General features: G+C 37.1%; 1 protein-coding gene across 13 annotated transcripts in view; it reads right to left on the minus strand.

The window, feature by feature from the left end:
- Positions 1–1,615: 1,615 nt before the first annotated feature.
- The window catches only part of NLGN1 (neuroligin 1), a 425,904-nt gene continuing 405,087 nt past the window's right edge, over positions 1,616–22,432 (minus strand). For 9 of the 13 annotated variants that reach the window (XM_088171022.1, XM_088171017.1, XM_088171019.1 and 6 more), the window contains 3 exons: positions 13,078–13,290; positions 7,404–8,193; positions 1,616–6,439 (listed from right to left, as the gene is read on the minus strand). In XM_088171022.1, the coding sequence (XP_088027148.1) occupies positions 5,617–6,439; positions 7,404–8,193; positions 13,078–13,290 (1,826 nt within the window). In that variant the 3' untranslated portion in view covers positions 1,616–5,616. The remainder of the gene's footprint in view (positions 6,440–7,403; positions 8,194–13,077; positions 13,291–22,432) is intronic. The other 4 variants (XM_088171026.1, XM_088171025.1, XM_014871504.2 and 1 more) reach the window with 1 other exon arrangement.

The following is a 22,432-nucleotide window of genomic DNA, read 5'->3' on the forward strand; positions in this document are numbered from 1 at the left end:
GAGGGGAAAATTCAGATGACAGAGAATATCCAGCTATTTCTGTCCAGAATTTATAGCAACATGTGGCCCAGATGTCTGTCTCTTCCCTTCCAGAATGGAGCAGAACAGAGCAGACTTCCAACTGCTGTAAAGTGTCATTGTGTCTTTGACATGTAGGTCAACATACAGATTTGAGGATCAGGAAGAACTAAATGTTCTTTTCTATATAGATTTTAACATAAAAATTGCTTCAGCATGCTAAAGCTTCAAACTCTGGTACTAATCTTTTCTTTGCATTCACGTTATTTCAATTTTTTTTTTTTTTTTTTTTTTTTACTACAGGAGATATTTTTCCCCCTGAATTTTGGCCTTACATGCCAATATCCATAAGCATATTGTAAAGCACGTTTTAGAGCCTGGTGGTGCTCATAAATCAGGATAGTTACACTTGTAATAATTTCTGTGAGTGGGTGTTCCTGTGCAGGAGAAGATATGCAAAATTGGACAGTGAGATGAGCCATGATGAACATTAAAGGTCCGGAAGCAGATCGATAGCTGGTGTAAATTGTCAGGGCTTCATTGATTCCAGGGGTCCCACGATAAACACTAATTCAGCTGGAGATAAAAACTTTGTCATCATCTTATCAGCTGCTCAATGGCAGAGGAGAATGCAGAATGAGGGGCAGGCTTTACCTCCACACCTCTGAATGGTGCCAAAAGGTAAAATTCCCTGGTTTGAAATCTCCTTTATTGGCTGCATGTGGGTATGCATGGGGAGACAGATGCACATATACACAAGCAGGCATTTTCTGAGACAAATACATGGCTTCTACGGCTGTGATGGTAATTTTATCTTCAAATGAAAACAAAATAAATTTCAAGAGACTGTATAAAATTGGCTTGTACAAATGTGTTGCACTTCTATGAGGTTTTTCATTCATCCCAGTAGCAAAGGGACACGAAACTCAGGTTTTAATCCATAATTTACATACAGCTCTTAAATTCTTTTTCAAAACTAAAGCTTATTACAGAAATGATGGTTTCCCAGGTGTACAAATTACTGAGAATTATAATATTAACATAAAGGAATGAAGCCAGGTTGCATATAAAAATCTACACCTCCTAGGTGACTCTCGACAGGTTTGTTTCTAAACATTTTCCACCAGATAAAGTTCATTACCTTGTTTAACAATTTCCCATTTCAAAAAGTTAAGATTTTACTGAACCTGTATATAAGAAATTAATTATACAGTGGCAGGAACAGAACCTAAGAGAAAAGGGACTTTGTGCATGGCTGGTGATGAACTCATTGGTTCTGCTGCAAAGTTCTCTTGAACCCCTTATCAAATGCTGCTGATTTCTGGTCTGCATACAAATGTATTGATGTGCCAGAACGGAATCAAATTAGAATGTTTAGAGTAAAAAGCCCATTTACCATGTTTCAAATTGTTCATATATACTTGGAAATCTCAGGAGGGCATCTTAATCTTATAGTGTTATTATTTCAAATAGAAAAAAAGAGATTTTTAATGTTATTTGGAGAATGTCCCTTAGCTTGCAGACTGAAAAAAAAAAAAGCAGAACTGCGGCAACAGATATTTTGACAAGAGCTTTGAATGAAAAATAACAAAACCTCTGAAGGGAATTTCCCATTAATTGATTTATTTGGAAGCACATTTTCACAATAATAATTAAATTATCTAACGTTCGCTTACATTAAAAAGCGACCATCTGTAACTATTCAATACTAGAAAAAAAGGTGGGGGAAAGGCCAATATTTTAAACTAACATCACAGGGAAAAAGCAACAACTTCCAAACATCAAAGGAATACCATGATGTTTGACAGCTTCCTATGAAGTCAGCTGTTTCATCTCCTAGTGAAGTTGGCAACAGAAATTCCAGCATCTTCTGTGCAGTGGTGTCTTTAAAACTGTAACATGTTTATTTGTTAGACCTCTATTCATCCAGCTTTCAGGGCGTTTGAGTAACAAAAACATCTGATAATTAAAGACTTGTGACACAGGAATCCATGTTCAGTACAGACAGCAAAGATAACAACTACATTTTCCTATGGAGGATTTTATCCAGGAAGTTCATCCACGCCTTGCAAGTCTCCCGTGGGTGGAGAATACCAGGTATAACCAACTGAGATACCATTGAGCAAAAAGCGTTTTTTATCGGTTTTATTTCTCCTAGAAATGTCAGCACAGCACATTATATTGCCTGTAATTTTAATAGATAAACGAGACAATGATTCCATTGTTATTTTTTTTTCTCAAAATGGTAGAATACATTTTCTTAAAAAGGTCTGCAAACATATTTACAAAAGTGTGAAATCAATAAATGCAGGCTCTTTATATTTTTACTGAACTTCCAAAGACTGACTGATATCCTAATTTTATTGGAAATCTGGTCCAAGGATGATACAAGAAATTAAATATCACACTCAGTTTTGCTTTTGTGTAGGCTACCATGAAAAACAAATCAAATAGATAAAATATTTTGAAAAGAACAAACTTATATTCCATGAAGCACATGAAGATATTTCAAAACCATTTCTTATATTTTCATTTCAGCTTTAAAACATCTCTTACTCTCTCTAAATGTTGTGTTAAAACGTGGGACACCATCTTACTTTTGGAAAGCCAGCTGCTGTAATGTCAGTATAAAGTAGCCACTAAAATATCATTCACAGTATCTGCATCACAGGAATGGACTTTTTGTTTTCCAAACTGGAGTGACAAAATTTGTGTTGTTGCCTTGCCTTCATCTTTCACATTTTAAATACTATTGGCTGACAGAAATAAAGTGTAGTGTCATGCTTGGTTTACCTAAATCATTTATTTTGTAACTAATAAAAGTAAACAATTACCAGATACTGTATATATAGAGATATATAGATATATGGCCACAAATAAACTATAGTAGAAAGTTATTTTGGTTTTGATAAAGTTAAGAAAAGCACATAAAATCATATTTCATTAATATTTTGTTTTATGGCCATCAATATTTTTGTATTTTTTTTTGTTTTGTTTCATCAACATAGCAAAATACAATCTTCTTATTAAACAATAATTATCAGATGGGAGACAATTCTTTTTATTGGTTTACATTGGCAGGTCACAGTCTAAAAGCACAACCACATCAGGCAGAAATTGCACACAGACCGCCCTGGATTTTGAAGACTGTTTTTTATGCTTCTACACAAAGACCTTAATTTAAAACTGGGGACTGTAAGAAGTTCTAAGTACATGGTTTCCTTTTCTTTTTTTTTTTTTTTTTTTTTTTAATAGGTAAGCAAAATAACTGAAATTGCAGTACTTTATTTTGGTTTCAGCTTAATTTTTAATGTCTGTGCTTGATGTTAGCAAACCTGCTTTAAACTTCTCAGCAATCTTTTATAACAAAAGTTCAATCACCCAATAAAACCCAGGTGATTTTTTTTTTTCCCATCATGGAATACTGCAGATTTATTTCAATTTGGCCCATTCCTCGCCTTTTTTTTTTTTTTTTTTTTTTTTTTTTTTTTTTTTTTTTTTTTTTAGATATTGCATTTTAAACTCATTCCTGAAATCTGGAGGAGATTTACATGTGATGACAGTCAAAATGTCAATATTTCTGTAAGAAATGGCTGTGGTGGGGCTGGTCCATAAATATGCAGTTTTATTAATTGTAGAAGGCACCTTCATGTCTTCAAAAACCAGACTGGTCTTAAGATATTACTCTTTATTTGAGACAGTTACCATTACTTCATTAAAAAATGACAAAACAGCAATAAACATTTTAGCTCTTTAATGAGCAAAGATCAGGTCTCTTAACATTGGAATAATATTCGTTATCCAGATTATCTTTATTTCACTCAGTGACCAGTAATATGGCCAAGAAATACAAAGTAATTTTCCATCAAGTAGTATACAATTTTTGTGTGTAATAAGCTTTCATTCTTGAAAAAGAGTAACTGAAAAGAAATGTTTCTGTTACTGCAGTTAGTTTGTCAGAGAAAGTTCTTCGCATTATCTTACAAACTATCAAAATTGCTAGTAATTTGAAAAAATGTAAAAAAAAATCACATAACTTTAGTCTAATAGAAATATAGTACAGGTAAGAGAGAAAGTATTTATCAGGGATGTGCTCTTAAGTCCATCTCAATTATTTCTTTTATATAAATGTACATCTGATTACATATACAAACGTTTTGAAAGGACCATGGTATAGAATTACTGGAAAGCAACAGGGGAATGAAAAATTTCTTGTGATTTTAGAACATTCACTTCAAATCACACAAACATATGTAGTATCCAGATTTTTAAATTTCCAGTTGTTGGCTCTCTCCCCGTTCTCATATACCCTCTTTTTTTACACTCTTGCCATCTGGTCTAGAGAATTAATTGGAATGACAAAGCTAATGTATAGCAAAAAGGGAATTAACATTATCTTAAAGTAGTATAAGTAAACTTTGTAACATGCAACATGAGTTGAAACAATAAACTGAAAGGTGTAATCAGAGCATATAATATCGGGGCACTTTGAAATGGCAAAACGTCATTGCAATTAAATTTTTGGACACACTTTACCTTATCAATTTGAACAAAATACTCTGTAACTAAATCACAGCAAATTATAAATCCTTCATCAAAGGAGATTCCATTAAAGTTATAGTTATTTCAAAGTTAGAAATTGTTTAGGTGGAAAGGAAAAAGAACATTAATAGTAAACATTTTTTGTCTGGGATTCATATCAGTGGGGGTCCACCACTGTATACCTAGAATGCCATAAATACCTTTAAGAATTGTTGCAATCCCTTCTCTTTTGGAAGCTACCATTAAATATTTTAATGTAATTACTTTTGCCCCTTTAAAAAACTTCTTTAGGTTGTGCCAATTGATGGAGAAAGCTTCTATTAAAAACTCCAATGGGATGAGAAGAATTTTAATTACGGCTTAATCAGCAGCACAGCCACCAAGCATATAAATTATCATGCACATCGTGCTAAAAATATCCAGTTTCCTTTATTCCCACAACTTTTATACTGACAGCACTTAAGTGATAATGTTGTACCTGCCAGGCTGTAAAACTTCTCTGACTGGCAGATTTCAGCATGAGCCCCTTTCTAAGGCCTTAACAGCATTGGTGCTTTGTGTACTTATTCAAATATGTAAATATGGTCTACACAAGAAAACAGGTCCAAATAAAAATTGGTGAAAATTATCTGACATTCCATTAGTGTGTCCCTTGTGCATATTTATAGGTTTTTAAAATTTTCAGTCATAGTTCTTTCCTGTTTGTGTTGCACATGCCTAATTCCATTATGTAACTTAAATCTTCAAAAAATTAATACTTGAATGTGAATGAAAAAGTATCATTCAGGACAACTGCTTCAAGCAATTGCAAACAGTTGGGTTTTTTGTTTTTTGTTTTTGTTTCTTTTTTTCTTTTCTTTTGTTTGTTTCTTAAGTTCATTTCATATATGTACAATTCATTTTTTTCAAAACCCCAAATGTTCTTGATATGTATATTCACATAATATTCCTCCATATTTAAATAGTAAGAGTCTTGTAGGTTGAAAGCCAAGTAATCTTCAGTAATATCACCTACTGTAATCCATCAAAAAATAAAGTTTGTTTCGTCTTGTCTGGCTATACCCTGGTTGTTGAGTGTGAATGGGGGTGGGGATGAGGATGGGGCAGAGTATTGTTCTGTCCTCCGGTGAATGTGTTGAATGTGTGTAGGGGCTGAATCCCTGGTATAGTGTTGGGGATCATTGTGATGGTGTTGGGTGTCATTAAGGGGATATCATCAGGAGACCTTCTCATAGCTAGCGTGTAGTCTGGGGGACAGGCGGTCCTGAGAACCACCTCATGTGGATGGATGGACTCACATTCATGATCCAAGTCAGTGTGCTTCATTTGGAGGGACATTATCTCCTCTTCTTGTGCATGGGTGAGATCATTGGTAGTGGTACGTTGTGGGCTACATCTCCTGTGAACATCGTGTCTCCGCTTGTCCTTTTTGTAGTACAACGCTGCAAAGGCCAAAATGTTCAAGAACAGCAAAGATGCGCCAACTGCGATGGTAACGCTCAATTCTGTTGAGTAGTCCCTTTGATCCACTGAAAATGGGCTTGGTTGTTGTTTGGGATCATCTTGTTTGGCTGTAGGAAAGGCTGAAGTAACTGAAACAGAATTTTTCCTTGTGGGTCTGAAAGTATTGTCAGTCGATGGCACTTTAGTTGTGGTAGAGGTATACTGTGAAATGTCGTTAAGATTGTGCAGATGAGGTACCAGCTCCAACCAAAGGTTCACTTTATTGGCCCTATAGTGTTCTTTAACTCGTGGTTTTAATCCAATGTGAAGATACAGCTGGTCTTTCTGAGAATATCTGGTCCATGCTACTTCTTCAAAACGATTTGGTTTTGTGTGGATGAATTTTGTGTCTTGCGGCACTGGTTGATTTGGGTCACTAAAAGAAAAAGATATCTCCAATGTTACAAAGCATTTCAAATGGAATTATAAAATTAACATAATTAAGATTTTATACGAAACGTTTAAGACTGCCTTTGGACAGAGCAGAGTGCTATTGCCTAAAATTAGAGGCCTTAATAATCTTGATTAGAAACAGCATTATGCAGAAGAACCCTTCTTTTACACAGACTTCAGCAACTTCACCTGGTTCTCCAAAATGTTGGGGTCTCACAGTGAGGGAAGATTGCCTGGGGTGTGGTGATGTGGACAAATGTTTATGAGAGACCAGTGTGAGAGAACATTAAGATTTTCTTGTCTGTTTTAGCAGCATAAAGTTCATACAACTCTGCATTTCTGTTCCTGTGAATCATCTGTGGCCTTCCAGAGGAGAAGGATCATGGCAGAAAACAACTCAGTGCAATGCATCATCAAAAATAAGTGGTCAAATGTAACAAAGGTTTTTGAACGCCAGTAAAAAAAAGAATTAATGAAAATGGCAAAACTTTCCAAGTTTAAAGTCACATATTTTATGGTCAGAAGTGACAATTTAAGATAAAATGTGCTACCAAAATAAGCTGTAGTATATTTGACGCAATATTTATGTAATTTCCTGTCTCACGAGATGAAAGTATCAATGGTAGGGTAAAGGCAGGTACTAATGTAGCTGGTTTTAACTATACACATATATTAAATGCTCAGTTTTACACTTTTCCACAGTTTCCTTAATTAATTTTGTGTTTATTTAAAAATTTCCTTGCAGAAAGTCTGAGAAGATATTTTTCCCGCTTTTTACTAAAACATGTAACTGAGCCAAGGGACATTACACTAAACATAAATATCCAATTCAATTCTTAATCTCTCATTCATCCTTCAAGTACAGAAATTCCCAAGGGAGATAACAAATGGGAAGCCCCATTCCATCCAAAGTTTGCATACAAGACCATTCATGATCTGGTACTCACCCAGTTTTTGCAAAGTTTGTCCAGTACGTCATCACCACTGCACTTAGCATGACATCATTTTTGGAGAAATTACAAGGAAATAACTCAGTAGGACCAATCATGGGGATTCCTAGTACATAAGGAACCTCATCTCCATGGGCTGCATCTGCCCACGCAGGTACCTGATCTGTCTGGCAATGATGGTAGAAGGCATAGAAATACGTAGGCGATCCAAAATTCGAGTGAAGATCTGCTGTGGCCACTGCTGGTGCAACCCACTGGTGATCAGTAAACAAAGCCAGCAGTGTTTTCCTTCTGGTCTCGGGGTTGTGCCTGTCTGCCCAGTCTGTGTACATAAATTTAATGGTTTCCCTCAATATGTCTTTGCCTTCGGGGTATCCGTATAAGTTATCGACGAAATTAGAAACTGCAAAGTCAAAATCACTGGCTGATATTCCATCTTCACTATCCACAATGTTTTCAACAAACTTCAACCCTTCCCCTTGGTTAACTCCCAGCATGATGTCATAGTTGAGGAATTCTCCTTGTTCCATCAGGATCTGAGGGTCGTCTGGTATCACATCGCCGTCGATTACAGGTCCAAAGGCTATGTGGTATCTTGCTGGTTGGATGTCCTGGTCCACAAGTTCTCTATAAGGCTTCTTCTGTAGACATTCTACCAGTTCCACAGTGTCTGACATGTTGCAACCAACTTTTGTAGCCAACATCCTGGCATATTTTGCAGGCTGAAAGCTAACTGCCCAGCTGGAGAGAGCTGTTCCACTTTGAGCTATTGCTCTTTGAAAAAGTCCTGTGGGGAGAAATATTTGAAAACTACTGAAGCGACCTTGAAACAGCCACAGACTTTGAAAGATTCAAAAGAGTTTTTGAAACAATAGAAAACTTTAACAGAAGAGATACCTGAATCTTAATAGTACTTAAATGTACGGGGTGGTGAGATCTGACTGCTGTTGTACCTACAGGTAATGTGCATAAAATAAATGCAGCATGTGCTGAAGCAAATGATTCTCCCTCAATATAGTCCAGCTGAGGAACAGATTTTCAAAATAAACACAGGAAGAAAAAGAAGGGGCATTACCTTATGTAGGACAACACTATCAGGTTAAAAACAATTCTTAAAATTAAAGCACCTCATAGGTTGGAGGAAAAGCCATCAAGTCTCTGAAATGGGTTGAAGTTTTAGGTATTGGTCAAGCCATCAGCAGCATGCATGCATACAACTAAGTGAAATAAATCTATTACAATTTTTAATGTTTTCTTTGAGATTAAACTTAGTTTGAAAGGTGCAGTGCTTTTACATTGTGCATCACTGCAAAAGTTTATATTCTGAAGTTATAAATGAGAAGGTATCAGGCAGCTATTAAATTTATAAGTGCCTAAGTCAAAATCCTTTCTTGTAAGGAGCTATTTTAAGGCAGGTTTATATTGATCACACTTACCTAAAAAGGGATATTATGTATGTTACATTGTTCAGCTTTGTAATTCAGAGATTTAAACATATGTTCAGGTATTCAGTTAAGGGAGAGAGAATGATCTGGCGCTGCATATAAACTTGCAGTAAATCCCAAAGACTTCAGTACAATTAACTTGAATTTATTTTGATTTAATTAGCACTCTGGACCAGGAATTCTACCCAAAGAAATAACAAAATACGTTATAATTTATGTTTTTCTATCCCTTCTGTAAGAATTTTTAAAACATGTTGTGGATGATAGTCTCATTGTAGTCAGTGTAGTCAGTGAATTAATGCAATTATTTTGCTATTTGCTTTAATGCAATCAGAACTCCATCCTTGTTCTGATACTTCTTGTGCTCCCTTTGCATTTTTCTACTCATTTGAGGAAAGTACCTTGGGTTCTGAAAGAGATTATAAGTCTGAATCTTGTGTAAAATATTGCTCAGAAATTATATTTGGGTAATTTAGATTGTATTTAATAGGTATTTAGACTATATTTAGGTGATGGTGGCCTTTCTGCTGTTTTTGTGAACTTCATTTTCAAAGAAGTTCATTTCAGTATCATACCTTTTGCACAAACTACTGGAAAATATTTTATACTGGACCCTACCTCCTATAGGTCACTCTGCATAATACAGAATGATCTATAGTGTTCAAAAGTTATGCTGATTTAAGATATATGAGTCAAAATTTTGTTTTACTTGTGCTGATGAGCACCTGGAGTCATTCCATCACCTCTGGTGGAGTTAGGGATGCAAAGTGACACCTGGCCTCACTCAATTCCATCAGGAATCTTTGGCCCAATGCTTGATGAATTGCTGGATACTCCCACCAGAGGAGCTGGAGTCAAGGCATTCAGCTTACCTCAGAAATTTATTCCAATAATGCACAAGATGGCTTTTACTTTGATAAGCAACATATTTCTATTGATAAAAAACCTCCCTAGCCTCTAAATCAAATCAGAGAAATGCTTTTAGAGCCTCTATTGCAGCACCAGACCCTGTACACTCGAAAACAAGTTGGAATCTGTTGCTGGCAGGAAACGTTTTACAAGCTTCTCAGGAATTTTTAAATCATTCTAGATTTTATTAGGTCCTAATCGAAAAGTCTTCAATTTAGGTCGTGTAGAGACTGAAATGTGTCAACTCAAGCCTCTTCTTGAACTTATGAGAAGTAATATCCAAGATACTATTTTCTTGCAAGATATGAGTAAAAAAGAAGAATGAACTTGAGCTATAAACAGCTAAAATATATTTGCATGTTTATGAGGTCAGATACTGAACTAGTATAAATCAGCTCAAAGTCAGTAGAATTACCACAGAGGATCCAGGCATTGTAATAAATGTAACTAAATGACAAAGCTGAATTTTCACAAAGATGTATTTCATGATAATTCATAATGTCTGTGGGTTTTTGCATATTGTGTAAATCTAGCTTTATTGCTTTATTAAATATGTCTGAACAAGGACAGAAAGTGTAAGCTACATGTGAGAAAATGCTGATACAAACACTGTGGCTTGCTAAGTGCTACATAAACATCACATGCTGGATTAAGTAAAAGTGGTCAAGTCCTTTGGCCATAAAACCATCTGAGGAAATGAAACTAAACATCCCCTCCTTGTGCTGAAGAGTGCTGACAGAGCTATTCCTCCACTCAAACCATTTGGTGAAAAATGAACTGTATGAAAAATTGTTTTCATTCTGTCACAGAATTCATGGCAGAAATTGTACCTCACAGGATGGAGAACTACATTTTTGTCTGATAACATGTATAATTATTATTGCTATGGGCTTCAGACAGATGGAAAGAAGATTTAAATGTTCAATCGGCCATAGTGCTTTGTGACCCTTATTCAATGTCTCACCACAGTAAATAATAATAATTTGCATATATCCATCTATATTTTGAGAGCATTTTGTGAAGATGGGTGCTGCTCTGCCCACTTGCAGGTGGGTGGCTGTGAACAGCTCCATCTTGAAATAGGCAGAATTCTTCCTCTCAACTGCCAAGGGAATCTTTCAGAGGGAAATGACAGAAGCTAAGAGAGCTTCTGAATTTATAGCTTATGAAAGAGACTGGTTGATAATCATAGAATCACAGAATCCTACAAGGGTTTGGGTTGGAAGGGACCTTGAAGCTCACCCGGTTCCACCCCCTGCCATGGGCAGGGACACCTTCCACTATCCCAGGCTGATCCAAACCCCATCCAGCCTGGCCTTGGACACTGCCAGGGATCCAGGGGCAGCCACAGCTTCTCTGGGCACCCTGTGCCAGGGCCTGCCCACCCTCACAGCCAGGAATTCCTTCCCAATATCCCATCTAACTCTGCCCTCTGCCAGTTTGAAGCCCTTCCTCCTTGTCCTATCACTACAGGCTCTTGTACAAAGTCCTTCTCCACCTCTCATATGTGAATATGAAACAACATGAAACACAAAGGGGCTTGGAAATTTAAGAAATAACTTTTCTTATTTGAACCTGACCAATTTATATTTTCTTTTTTCTTTCCTTTTCTTTTTTAAATGGAAGATCTACCACCTCCAAATGAAACAACATACATGAGAGTGTGGTAAGCTGTTTAATCCAAATTTCATCAAAGCATGGGTTTGCTTCTAAGAGAAATACTCAAAAATTTACTTTTACTGAACCTTCTTCAGATCTCTCAAAATGCCTTGATCTGCTGTGTTGGCAACTTAGTGCCTCAGTTTTCCCCAAACAAATTCTGCTCCTGGCAGAATTCTGGCCATGTGTTGGGATATGACAGGGTATCATTTGCTGATAAGAGTCAACACAAGACCGTCCAAATATTGTAAATGTGGCATTTTGCATTGATGTCATGTTACACCAAGAAGACTGATTTTAACACCAAGTGAAGCATTAAGGGAAGATAAACCAGGTGTCTTCATTCAACCTGGAGTTAATCCTTGATGATAAATTTGGTTTTTAGAGTTTTGATAAAAGAAGGGGGTGCACTGGGACCCTCCAGTCACAGTGCAGTGAGGTAATGCTTATATCTTGTTCTGACAAACATCTCCTTTTAAATATCTCCTATTTAATTTCAGGTAGTTATGGAAGAAAAAAGAAAGATTATATTAAAAAACAAAATTGTGAAAATAGACTAAAATTTAGACCACAGACTTATTTTCCACTTAGCTTTTTTTGTAAAAGTTGTATTTTTCTCTTATTTTAAAAAGCATAATGGCATGGTCTAAAGAATCTCTCACTTCTATTGACCTCAGTGGTCTTTGTAACATGACTTTGGGGAAATGCAGTTCTTTTAATGTCAGCAGAATTACGTTTTTATGACCAGCCAATTAGTCCCCCATAGAGATACAGCAATATAAATTAGTGGAGGATTATATGCACAGGGCTCAGTGTGGTGTCCCTGCTAAAACTAATATAGATAAAAATATGTGAAAACAGTAAGACAAAAGTAACATGATCAATAAGCAATAGCCATGCAAATGAGAGTCACTGTGTGAAACTGTGGTGCAAAAATCATAGAATAAGTTGGGTGCCTCAAACAGCATGATTTTAATTCCTTGCTGCCTGCCTCAACTAGAGAGAAAAGGTGTTAGTTATGGAATAGGAAAAAACATATAGAAGGAAATCCATTTGCAACTTGGATGCTTTGACAATTTTGGATCATGCATGCAAAACATTCAACCATTCTTTTATTAGATGACAGCAAGTGAAGTCCATGCAGTTTCAGACAAAAGATTTCTGAACTAGTTACTTGTTTCCTTCACACAAAATAATAGTTTTAAGCAATTCAGCTGTTAGCTTGAAAGGAGAAACAGTGTCATTTTAGTTTTCTTTAAATTCTGCTCCTCAGGAGAAACTAAACATGCCTTTCACAACTGTCTGAATATAGATGACCTCATCTACTGTGAGCATGACTGACTGATTTTCCAAAAAAGACACCCTTAGGTAGGAAAGAAAAGAGACAAAAATGATGCACCAAGAAAATGCTTCTCAGAAGTCTGCTATAAAGTGTTTCTACAAAGCTCCATAGGAAAAAGAAGAAAGTGACCCAAAATTTAAACATGCATAGAAGAGCTGAGGGAGAAGGAGGCTTGTACAGCCTTTTAAAAGTTTCTTAGTATTGATCTGAACTCAACAGTTCATAGAAACAAAGAGAATATACAGAACATCACATAGTACTAATGGTGGTGGCATGCAGACACCAAAATTGTCAAAATTTGCAACCTGCATAATACCTTTGGTTGAATTGCTCCAACGGTTACCTTCAGAATAATGGGATAAAGTCAAGAGATTGACGCATGAACCGCCTGCCCCAGATCCAAAAACTGTAATTCTCAATGGGTCACCACCAAAGAACCCAATATTTTCACTAGTCCATCGCAAAGCTTGAATTAGATCAAGGAGGCCATAGTTTCCTTTTGCTGCTTGGTCCCCAGTGCTCAGAAATCCTGTTAAAGTAAAAGAAAAGAGAAGGGGTTAGCGAGGGCTCTTCTGAGTGATCCTGTTAAAATCTTCCAAGCAAGATTTCAGAAGGGTATGTCATTAAATATCTTGCAACTACGTAATTTTCCACAGTCCCCGGGATCAATTTGCAATTTTGCACTCCTCATGAAATAAAAAATATTTGGTATCCACTCTTTTGGCCATGATAAATATATGTAGCAAAGATGAAGATACAGAAAAAATACTCATCTAAATCTTAACAGGTCACAGCTTATCATTCCCAAGGATTTTGTGTTGATTGTACTGAGTTTAAGAGAAAAAGTTTATGAAACATATAAGATGCAGTTGTTTTGTACATGATTTGATGTTGTTTTTCTCTACTCAGATGCAGCCATGAGCTTTACATGTGCCTGAGGTGCAATTATTACACTTCCCTGTAGACTCTGTTTAATCCTGTCCTGGCAACTCATTGTCTTTTACTTTTTTCTCCACCCAAAAATGAAGTTTATGTCACAGGACAAGCCAGGCTGAACAATGGGAACAGCTCTCAACTCCCTGAGCCCCATCCCACAGTCATTAACCTGAGTTAATTGAATCTACATTAAATGGATAAAGACAATTTAGGTTACTTCCATGACCCCTTAAGAGCAAAAAGGTAAGAGCTCAGGGGTAATCTGGAGAGCACTACAATTGCTCTCTTTTATTCCTGGAGGAAAAGGGTTGGAATGTGTCAGGTGCAGGAATGACTGTTCCACACTTTACTCCCAGCAGTGCCTTCACATTTAGCATTGCTGTTACTCTTGTCATTAGAGCCTTCTGATGTACAGCAAAAGCTCTGAAGAAAGTCTCTGTTGATAAAAGACATTGCTTTTGGACCCCATTTGTTGACATTTCCAATTTTCTCAGCTTAATAAATAAATGTTTAAATACTACCAGCATGATGAAGTAGTCTATACCTCCATTTGCATATCAAACTGATTGATGCTCACTAAATCGTGTAACTGCTTTTCAGCACATGCTTTGTAGAGAAATGCAACGATTACAACAATTATTTCCACGTTAATTAGATATCAGTGGGTCTTCTAGTCTCGTCAAAGTTCTACTGATTCAACTCTCTTGAGTGCAGACAGCCTACTCAAAGGAAGTTTACAGTAGTTTTGCAGACAAATGGCTCTCAAAGGAGTCCTACTCTTTCATTATGACAATAAAAGCAGCTTTTAAGACATTTCTAAGAAGATACATGTGCATATACATCTATATAGCAGGGATTTAACAAGAATACAGATAGGTGCACGTGTGCACCTATATTCAGGGATATAATGAACGTGTCCTTTGTTACTTCATTATTACTCTGATTTGGCTTCAAATTGCATTTGATGCTGTAAATATATAAATAGAGACATTTATACTAACAACTTTTCTTTGCTGTAAATGGCACTGAAAGCTCATTGGCCTCACTGCCTCAGCAGTTGAGCTCTGCTCCTTTTAGGGTGAGCAGCTTTGTTTGTGGAGGTCAATCCTGATTTTTGTAACCACAGAGAGGGAAGAGGAAAGTGGCAAAAGGTGCCCGGCCAGCAATTCTCCCACTTGCAGACCTAATGTACCAAGTCTAATAAACATACTTCATTCATTGTATCTGTGGTAAATTGTTACTCTATGCTAGACTTTAAAATAACCACTCTTCTACAACTGAAACCTGCCATATTTATTATCTAACTGCACAGAAAGCAAAGTAACATCACTACTATAGAAGAAAATACCCCCTTGGTATTCAGGAGAGGCCTAGAAAGGAAGACATAGTTATAATTCATTCATTCATTCATCCTTTCTCACTTTACTATTACAGCTCAGCACTGAGTTGAGATTATGATGATGTTATTTTACTCTGCTTCACGCTCCTTCCCTTTGCTCTGCGTGGCCAGAGGGTTGGTGTGCATGGCTGTGTGAAAGCACAGCACAATCCTGCCTGCACAGGAACACTCATTCTTGTCTTCATGCTCCAGTAAAATGTTGTTCCCCATAAATAATTTTTAAGGACACGGAGAGACGATTTCTTCGAATATGATGGCAAATCTAATGAAAGCTCCCTAACCAGTGTCACTGCCTTTGTCAGCCTGCTTGGAGTTGAGGGATGGTACCAGGGACTGTAACAAAATTAAAAAGTAGGAATTTATGGGCACTACAGGATCCTGTGGCTGTACATGCTGGGAAAATCTTCCCTTTTCTTTGCATAAGTGCATGGCTGTGGAAATTCAGTTCATCACATTAGGCACATAAGTGACTGCACTGATTCAAGGCATTAGAGGCACCAGCAGTCCCCGAAGCACAGGCAGCACTGAGATGAGAGCAGCTACAGCAGTTACCAAAAGTGTGACATAAACGTGTCCCTCTTTGCTTTTGTGCTCTCCCTGGCTTTCAGATTCCCTGAGCCTGGCCAGGATCTGCTCCCAGCAGAGCTGCAGAATTGCTTCAAAGAGATCCAGTAGATTTCTCAAAATTATTCCAAGGCATTTATTAGGAAATTAGATGGTGTGGTTATAGCTGAGCTACACAGGTCACTCTGAAGGAACACAAATGTGAACATTCAAACTTTCTGAAAAATTTTGTATAATATGCAGCAAAGTAGAAACCGTAAGTCTTTGCCTGGAAAAGCAACAGATTAAAATTATAGACAAAGTCTTTGGCATATCAAGTCTCATAGCTGGATGAGGAAATGGGAAATCCTTGGGAGACAATAAATACACTACTTTTAAAGGACCTTCATGAATCTCCTGTTGTTTAAAGTAGATGTCAGGAACCTTGCATTCAGTTCAGGGAATGTGCCAGGAGGGGGAGCTTTCAGTTTATTAAAAAAAAAATAAAATAAAAGAAGGCAGTGTTATAATATTCTCATTTATCTATATTAAACAAATTATGACTTGTGTCCAGAGCAACAGCTCTGATGCAAAAGAAATATCTCACGCCTCCTCAGCAAGAACCACACTGGCTGATTTCCATATCTGCACAAGATGGATGATGATTGATGTTGACTTTCATGACATGAAACATTTCTATCTCATTTTTCAGAACCATAAGAAGCCTGTTAATATCACCACCTGTTCATGCCTTTTTTTCTTGTATGCAGTGGTATCAGCATGGCTTAGGAGCATTCAGAATGTCATGAAATCAGAGATGGGACTGATAAAACAGATGAGGTTTTTCTTTCCAGTTTGTGGCTTTTTTTTTTTTTTTTTCCCTAGCGAGGAGTGCCTCAATACAGATAAATGCATGGAACTGAGGGAAGTGCTTTAACACCAGCATCATCCCCTGTTGGTCTGTGGGTGCAGGTATTTATTCCTATTTATCACAGAGATAAAGCAGAGATTGGAACAATATGTTTTGTCTTTATCCCAAGAGGAGCTTTCAGTGTGTAATGGATATAGATACCAAACATTTTGGTGCATTCCTATGACACAACCATTACACCATCTACTTACTAAGCTGGCAATTTTGAGTCACTGAGGGAAACCTGCTCTTACTGAAAAGGTCTTGTGTGTCTGAAAGCTTCTCTGTTTTTAAACTGTATCAGCTAGTCTATTAAAATATATTATCTCTTTCTGCACATACTGTCTTATTATTATCCTTGGATTGTCATCTCACCAAGAACGCTGCTATCATATTCTGCCACCTTTTGCTCCTGTAAAAAGAGGGAAGTAAATTATTCCTTATTTCAGTTATTCCAGGAAGACATTTGCAAAAAACTTAGTTTTGCATTATTCTCTGAAAAGGTCAGATTGAGCTAATTTTGTTCCATAATTAAGTCCTTCTACTGGAAATATTCCAATCATCAGTTGAACAATTGCTATTTTATATTCTGAATGGAGAGGTTATCTCTTCTTTTATCTCCTCCAGAGGAGCAGACTCTAATAGAATTATGGAAGTGAGGATGTGGTCTTTTGTGAGTTTAAGAAAGAGATTTATTAAGCTCATTTGGACCATTTCTCTGTTACATGTCTGTTAGACAAATATGCAGAGAGTGCCACAACCAGGCCCTCTATTTTGTATTAAGATATATTTTCATGCTTTATAGGCTTATATACCTGGGTAATGATTTCTTCTTGCCATTCACATAATTTTTTTTTCTAATATGATTCCAACATTTTTGAAGAGTAAATAAAGTAATGGGCTTGGGAAACTTAAAATCTTTAGTTGAAAACCTTAAGTAGTTTGAATTATTTTAAACTCTGGATTAATTTGAAGATTCAAATTAATGCAGAGAGGGAGGCCAAGACTGAATTTTTCCTAATGTAAGGGACTGCTACAACCCAGTGATGCAGTGAGAGACCAGGTGCAGGCTGGTGGGTATGAAAGTGCCATTTCACATCACAAGAGACCCAAACCATCCCTCTAACGAGTTCTGTCTGTATGTTTGATGGCACAGTGACCTTCGTGGTTGGATGGAAATAAAGGGCAGAATGTCTTGCTGGACACACACACAAAAAATATCTGCCCGTGAGAAGATATGCAACAACAAATTCTGCTCTAAAAATAAAGCACAAGAGCATATAAAAACTGGTCTGACATGCTTAAAGGGCTTTTTCCAAGACTTGTGTCTCTGGAAGCAGTAACACTTAAGACTTTATTGTTACCCACCTGTTTAGGAATGTGTAATAATAATTTAGCTAGGTTTCCAGTTACAATTCCCTGTGCAGTCAAATGCCAGCTTTAATTTTGTTAAAAGCAAATGTTAAATTGTACAAGTATAAGTGCACCAATGCATAGTGGAAGAATGCAGAGTAGATTTTGAAGGAAGAATTTGTATTCCCTCTGGATTCATTGCTTAGGACTTTAGTTCAACACCTTGTATTAATATTGAATGGTAATTGCCATATACAGAAATTTTCCACTGCCCTTCAAACTATACCTACTCAGATAGGAATCTGAGCAAGATAAGCAAATTTTAAGGGAGATAGCTAAACTTAAAGAGCACATTTGTTTTCATCTTAGCCATCTCTTTAGAATTCACATCAGCTAAGTAATCTGAATGATTTACATGGGCAGCAGCACCATGAACATTAATGTACATGTGATATTCATGAAGCAGAGGATACTGCTCCTCGCTTTGCCGACCAGCACTTCCTAATTTTAATGGCATATTTTAGTCATGGATAGGGGATAAGATGACTAAAAGAGCTAGGAACTCCCATAAGAAAAATGTAGGAGAATATGAACTATTCAGTGCATGAAAAATATTCCTCTACAGACATCTGCAGTGTACCTCTGCTTGAGAATCAGACAAGCAAGTATTCCAAAAATGCTGCTCAAGCAGGTGTTTTGTATGAAATTCATTTCATATACAGAAAAGTGATTGCAACATTAGCAAAGTTCCTGTCTGCTTCTGTAGCTTTCTGCCATATACATATTAGTAATGAGATTAATGATTTCAGAAGTGCAGGATTTTAGCTTAACCCCATGAAATGCTGCATCCTGATGCACTCTTTCCTGGCTTTTCAGACCAGACAATCACAGAATCATGGAATCATTCAGCTTGGAAAAGATCTTTAAGACCATTAACCCAGCACTGCCAAGACAGCCACTAAACCATGTCCCCAAGTGCCACATCTACACATCTTTTAAAACCCTCCAGGGATGCTGACTTCCTCGGGCAGTGCTGTAGCCCCAGCAGTCAGCCTTTGGAAATTCCCAGTCATTTCACCAAAGTAAACCATTTACAGGTTTGAATCAGTAAATACAGAAGCTTGTCAATATATCATTTGGCATTTTGTAAGTATGCATGGAAGAAAGTGTGTGATGATCTATGAACTCTGATGTGCTATTTCAGCATTCTGTTGCAATTTTTATCACTCCTCCCAGGTACTAAATCCTTTTAATTAATATTAGTGAAGTGGCTGGAGCCCACAAAAGGGATGGATATCTGAAGAAATTCTTGCCTGTGAGGATGCTGAGGCCCTGGCACAGTTTGCCCAGAGAAGCTGTGGCTGCCCCATCCCTGGAATTGTCCAAGGCCAGGTTGGATGGGACTTGGAACAACCTGAGCTAGTGTCCCTGCCCATGGCAGGAGAGTTGAACTAGATAATCTCTAAGGTCTAACACAATCCGTTCTATGATTCTACAATTCTAAGCATCCTGGAGATCTTGAAACATAATCCATAATTCTTTGAAGGCTGTGAGAAGAGGGTGACTCTGCCTTTAACGTTTCAGTAAAGAGATGATAAAAGTCTGAGAGTGCTTTGAAAATCAGTATCTGCCCCTGCTCCACATTGTCAGTGCTTATATCCCACCCTGCCTTTCCTGTCATGTTGGGACAGTTGTGGGGAGGCTCTCAATGCTGGGTATTTTCTGTGTGCATGATATTGACATTTCAGCCTTGTCCCTGTGACAGTCCCATGGCTGCACAGGGTGTTGTGGTTTGGGGCAGGCTTGGGCAGAGGGAACAGGGATCAAAGGGGCTTCAAGTACAGCACAGCCATACTCAGATCAGCTCGATGGTAACTTATTATAGATGATCTTTACTGAAGTCAAAGGAAAGTCTGATAACAATCTCAGAGACACTTTGAGCTCTGTAAGCAATGGGGCCAGTCCACTAGATGAGATCTTTAATAGTGATTTCTGATTATGCTGTAAAAGCAAAAAGAAAAGGAGGAGCCGAGTCCAGTCTCAGAAATACAGCTGCAGATACTAATTCTACAAGATTTTAAGTGATATGTGCTGACATGTGTTAGAAAGAGAAGGGAACCTTAAGAACTGATGAATGATATTATGGACACAAGAGGCAGCTGGAGTACCTCTGATTTGAATGTGTCCTCTTTGAAAAATACAAGAAAAAAGATGGGGTTTGCTACAGAAAACAGCAGGTACCTATGAATATTCTCATTTTGAAAAAAAACCCCAAGAATTCTACTGCTATCAGAGAACACCTGCTTAAATGCCTTCCACAAGGTGACAATCATAGTTATTAGTAAATGGCTGGGTCATGCTCTAGGGCAACTCAAGTTTTAGTTTAAAGTATTTATAATTTGTAGAAAGTCTTCACAGGAAATGAACATTATATTACCAAGTAATCCACTAGCAGTGCTCTTATGAAACACCATCTGAGAACTTTTACAAAAATATAAATAAAATCATCCCTAAAAGACAGCATGGACAACCCAAAATCTTACAGGATAATGTGTGAAATAACAAAAATAAAGCACAGTCTAATCCTTTCAAAATACTCAGCCAAAGACTGAACGATAAGGAAAGGCTACATGAGAGAACAGAAAAGTCCACAGTCAAATCCAACACTTGACTGTCCTACTTGGCAGAGGAAAGCAATGCCCCGAGGGAGAGATTCTTTTCTTCACCAGGATTGAGTGCACAGCTGTTCAGTCCTACTCACTTCAATAGTGCAATATGCAAAATGAAGCAGCCCACAGCACATTGCACCACATATCTGCCCTTTACTGTGGTCTCTCAGCACCCCCATTTTCAGTAGCAAGCTCAGGAACCAAGCATTGAGATATGTTGGTCTTTCATGTAATATTCCATAACTTCTAACTTTAGAGGATACAACTCAAGGCAGCAGCTACAAACTCAGAAGAGATTTTATAAAAGAGTTAACAAATATCAATGTTCTTAATGTGCAAGGCTTTAAAGATGAAAACTGACCCCATAAAACTCTGCTTTCCATTTTCATTGAAAATTTGGGCCAAATGAGTTCATTATTTTAAGATAGCCCGGATGGGACTTGAAAATCTTTCTACCCAATATATCTGAGAAATTTTTCTGTATAATAAGTTTTGTAATATGTGCAGCTACTTGGAACTACATGCAGTTCACATCGTTTAGGTAATATATTTTAATTGATTATTACATGCCAGGGAACATTTTTTCTGACTTTAGCCTGGAATTTATCTTTACTTTATAATGGTCACTCTGGCTCCATATTAAGGCTTTTTATTCCAATAATACCATGCAGTTTGTCAGAATTTTGACTACGTGGTAAATGGGATAAAGGATGGGTTTAATTTCACTAGAAGGGAAAATTCATAATTTAGAAAAAAAAATTTACAAGTTCCATTGAGAGGGACAGCACCATAATTTTTAATTTTCCCTCCTAGTACTGAGATTTGCAATGAGGGTCCAATCAATGATAATATATATTCTATGAGTTGATGAAAAGGAAGTTAGAAGTCTTCATGTAAAACTTCATATGCAAATCACTAGTTAGAAGCCTAGAAGCTATTTGGAAGTGCAACCTTTCAATCAGAACACAGAAATTATGGTGCTAATTTACTGTGAACTCAAATCTCCTTATTTGAAAATAAATAGAAATGAATAACCATTGGAGCAATTTATGAAGAACTCCATTCAGTATGTCATCGCTTGCATTCTTAAATCACAACTGAAGGCCTTTGGAATGAGTGACTGTTGAGATAAGATTCAATTCAGGAAAGTTTTATGAACAGTAAAATACAGGTAGAGGTCACAAAAATCCTGCCTTGCTTTTGCATGTGTGAATTAAACAACACATCAGACAAATAATCAAGATCTGACTTGGGTCACCTGCTCAGTGAAGACAATACTGGGAAATTAGTAAGTTTTGAGAAAGCCTAAGAAATAAAACTTTTCTATTTTCCTTCTTTCTCTCTTCCCCCACCTTTCCTCTTCCCTTCTCTTTTTGCAAAGCCTAATCCTATTTAATCAGCATCAACATCATTCTTGGAGTTCTGTTATTCATGTAGATTTCTATCTGTGTCCACCATGCTCTTTGAAATAAACTTGGGGCATTTATTACTTAACAAATCCTTGGGAGCACACGGCAATATTTTTACCCCAGTGAAAACAACCTGCCACGCTCTCTCCATCTGCTCTGGGGGTGACAAACTCCTTGTCCTACCTGTGCCACCACCCCCACACCTGCTGCCCTGCTGCAGCACCATGTGCAGTGGTACCTCAGCAAGCAGGAGGCTGGCAATATTCTCACCCAGAGAAAAAGACTGTGGCCAACACTGGGAAAGTTAAGAAATATAGCAGGTTTTCCACTTTATACCTGTTGTGAAACTGATAAATATGTACCACAGACCTCTCAAAGTCTGTGAGCTTTTTATCAGTGGCAAAAGATCACTTAGAAGAGCAAACCAAATAAAAGCAAACACAAACATGCTT

Source organism: Sturnus vulgaris, chromosome 10 (genome assembly GCF_052056855.1).
Source record: "Sturnus vulgaris isolate bStuVul1 chromosome 10, bStuVul1.hap1, whole genome shotgun sequence".
In the NCBI taxonomy this organism is placed as follows: Eukaryota; Metazoa; Chordata; class Aves; order Passeriformes; family Sturnidae; genus Sturnus; species Sturnus vulgaris.